The sequence below is a fragment of the Agrilus planipennis genome, unplaced genomic scaffold, assembly GCF_000699045.2.
Source record: "Agrilus planipennis isolate EAB-ADULT unplaced genomic scaffold, Apla_2.0 scaffold39, whole genome shotgun sequence".
In the NCBI taxonomy this organism is placed as follows: Eukaryota; Metazoa; Arthropoda; class Insecta; order Coleoptera; family Buprestidae; genus Agrilus; species Agrilus planipennis.
The window spans coordinates 77,395-78,865 of NW_020439074.1; the positions used below are offsets into that span (position 1 = coordinate 77,395).

The 1,471-nt window shown below is 33.8% G+C and overlaps 1 protein-coding gene across 1 annotated transcript in view; it reads left to right on the forward strand.

Annotated features, from left to right (window-relative positions):
- The window catches only part of LOC112905236, a 2,774-nt gene extending 1,320 nt beyond the window's left edge, over nt 1-1,454 (forward strand). Inside the window, exons 2-6 of the mRNA XM_025977227.1 lie at nt 77-169; nt 393-485; nt 709-801; nt 1,027-1,116; nt 1,218-1,454. Coding sequence (XP_025833012.1) covers nt 77-169; nt 393-485; nt 709-801; nt 1,027-1,116; nt 1,218-1,311 — 463 coding nt within the window. The 3' untranslated portion in view covers nt 1,312-1,454. The remainder of the gene's footprint in view (nt 1-76; nt 170-392; nt 486-708; nt 802-1,026; nt 1,117-1,217) is intronic.
- Nucleotides 1,455-1,471: the final 17 nt, after the last annotated feature.

A 1,471-nucleotide genomic window follows, 5' to 3' on the forward strand; every position in this document is an offset into this window, starting at 1 on the left:
ATGTCTTAATACTTGTTTTTATTTACTTTCACCTTGTAAATTCTTTTGCTTTTACTAATTTGAGAACCTTTTACAGAATCATCCACTGGAGGAACATAAACCATCATCATAAATTCATCATCAACCCTTGGACCCCACTACAAGGACATCAGGACGCGTTTCAATCGAGGTAAGTTTAAAAATTATTGGTTTTTTAAGTATCTATTTTCTTTGCCTTTTTTAATGTTTACTTGATCTCTATTTAAATGCCTTTTTTAATTACTTTTCTTTCTTTATTTTTACTGTAACTTGTTTTAGATGCTTTCCTTTCTTTTTCATGTCTTAATACTTGTTTTTATTTACTTTCACCTTGTAAATTCTTTTGCTTTTACTAATTTGAGAACCTTTTACAGAATCATCCACTGGAGGAACATAAACCATCATCATAAATTCATCATCAACCCTTGGACCCCACTACAAGGACATCAGGACGCGTTTCAATCGAGGTAAGTTTAAAAATTATTGGTTTTTTAAGTATCTATTTTCTTTGCCTTTTTTAATGTTTACTTGATCTCTATTTAAATGCCTTTTTTAATTACTTTTCTTTCTTTATTTTTACTGTAACTTGTTTTAGATGCTTTCCTTTCTTTTTCATGTCTTAATACTTGTTTTTATTTACTTTCACCTTGTAAATTCTTTTGCTTTTACTAATTTGAGAACCTTTTACAGAATCATCCACTGGAGGAACATAAACCATCATCATAAATTCATCATCAACCCTTGGACCCCACTACAAGGACATCAGGACGCGTTTCAATCGAGGTAAGTTTAAAAATTATTGGTTTTTTAAGTATCTATTTTCTTTGCCTTTTTTAATGTTTACTTGATCTCTATTTAAATGCCTTTTTTAATTACTTTTCTTTCTTTATTTTTACTGTAACTTGTTTTAGATGCTTTCTTTTTTTTTTTATGTATCTTAATACTTGTTTTTATTTACTTTCACCTTGTAAATTCTTTTCTTTTTACTAATTTGAGAACCTTTTACAGAATCATCCTCTGGAGGAACTTAACCATCATCATAAGTTCATCACCAACCCTCGGACCACTTCAAGGACATCAGGACGCGTTTCAATCGAGGTAAGCTTTTAATAGCACGTTTTTTTAGTATTTACTTTTCTTTGCTTTTTCTAATTTCTAATTGATTTTTATGTAGGTTAATATTCTCTTTTCTCTTGCAGGGACATCTCTCATCGTGGGAGATCGTCGTCGCAGATCATCGTCGCGGACAACGGGGGACCATTTCTAACGGGTGCGAATAGCTCCCAACGGTGAGGGTCATCTTCCAATGGCTGGAACCATCTTCCAATGGTAAGAAGTCCCTTTCAACAGCCAAGATCGTCCCTCGCAGGTAAGACTTGTCCCTTTGCGGACAGGAACACCTTCAAGTGGTTTGAGGGTGATCCCGTCTGCGGGAGGGTGGTACTTGAAGGTG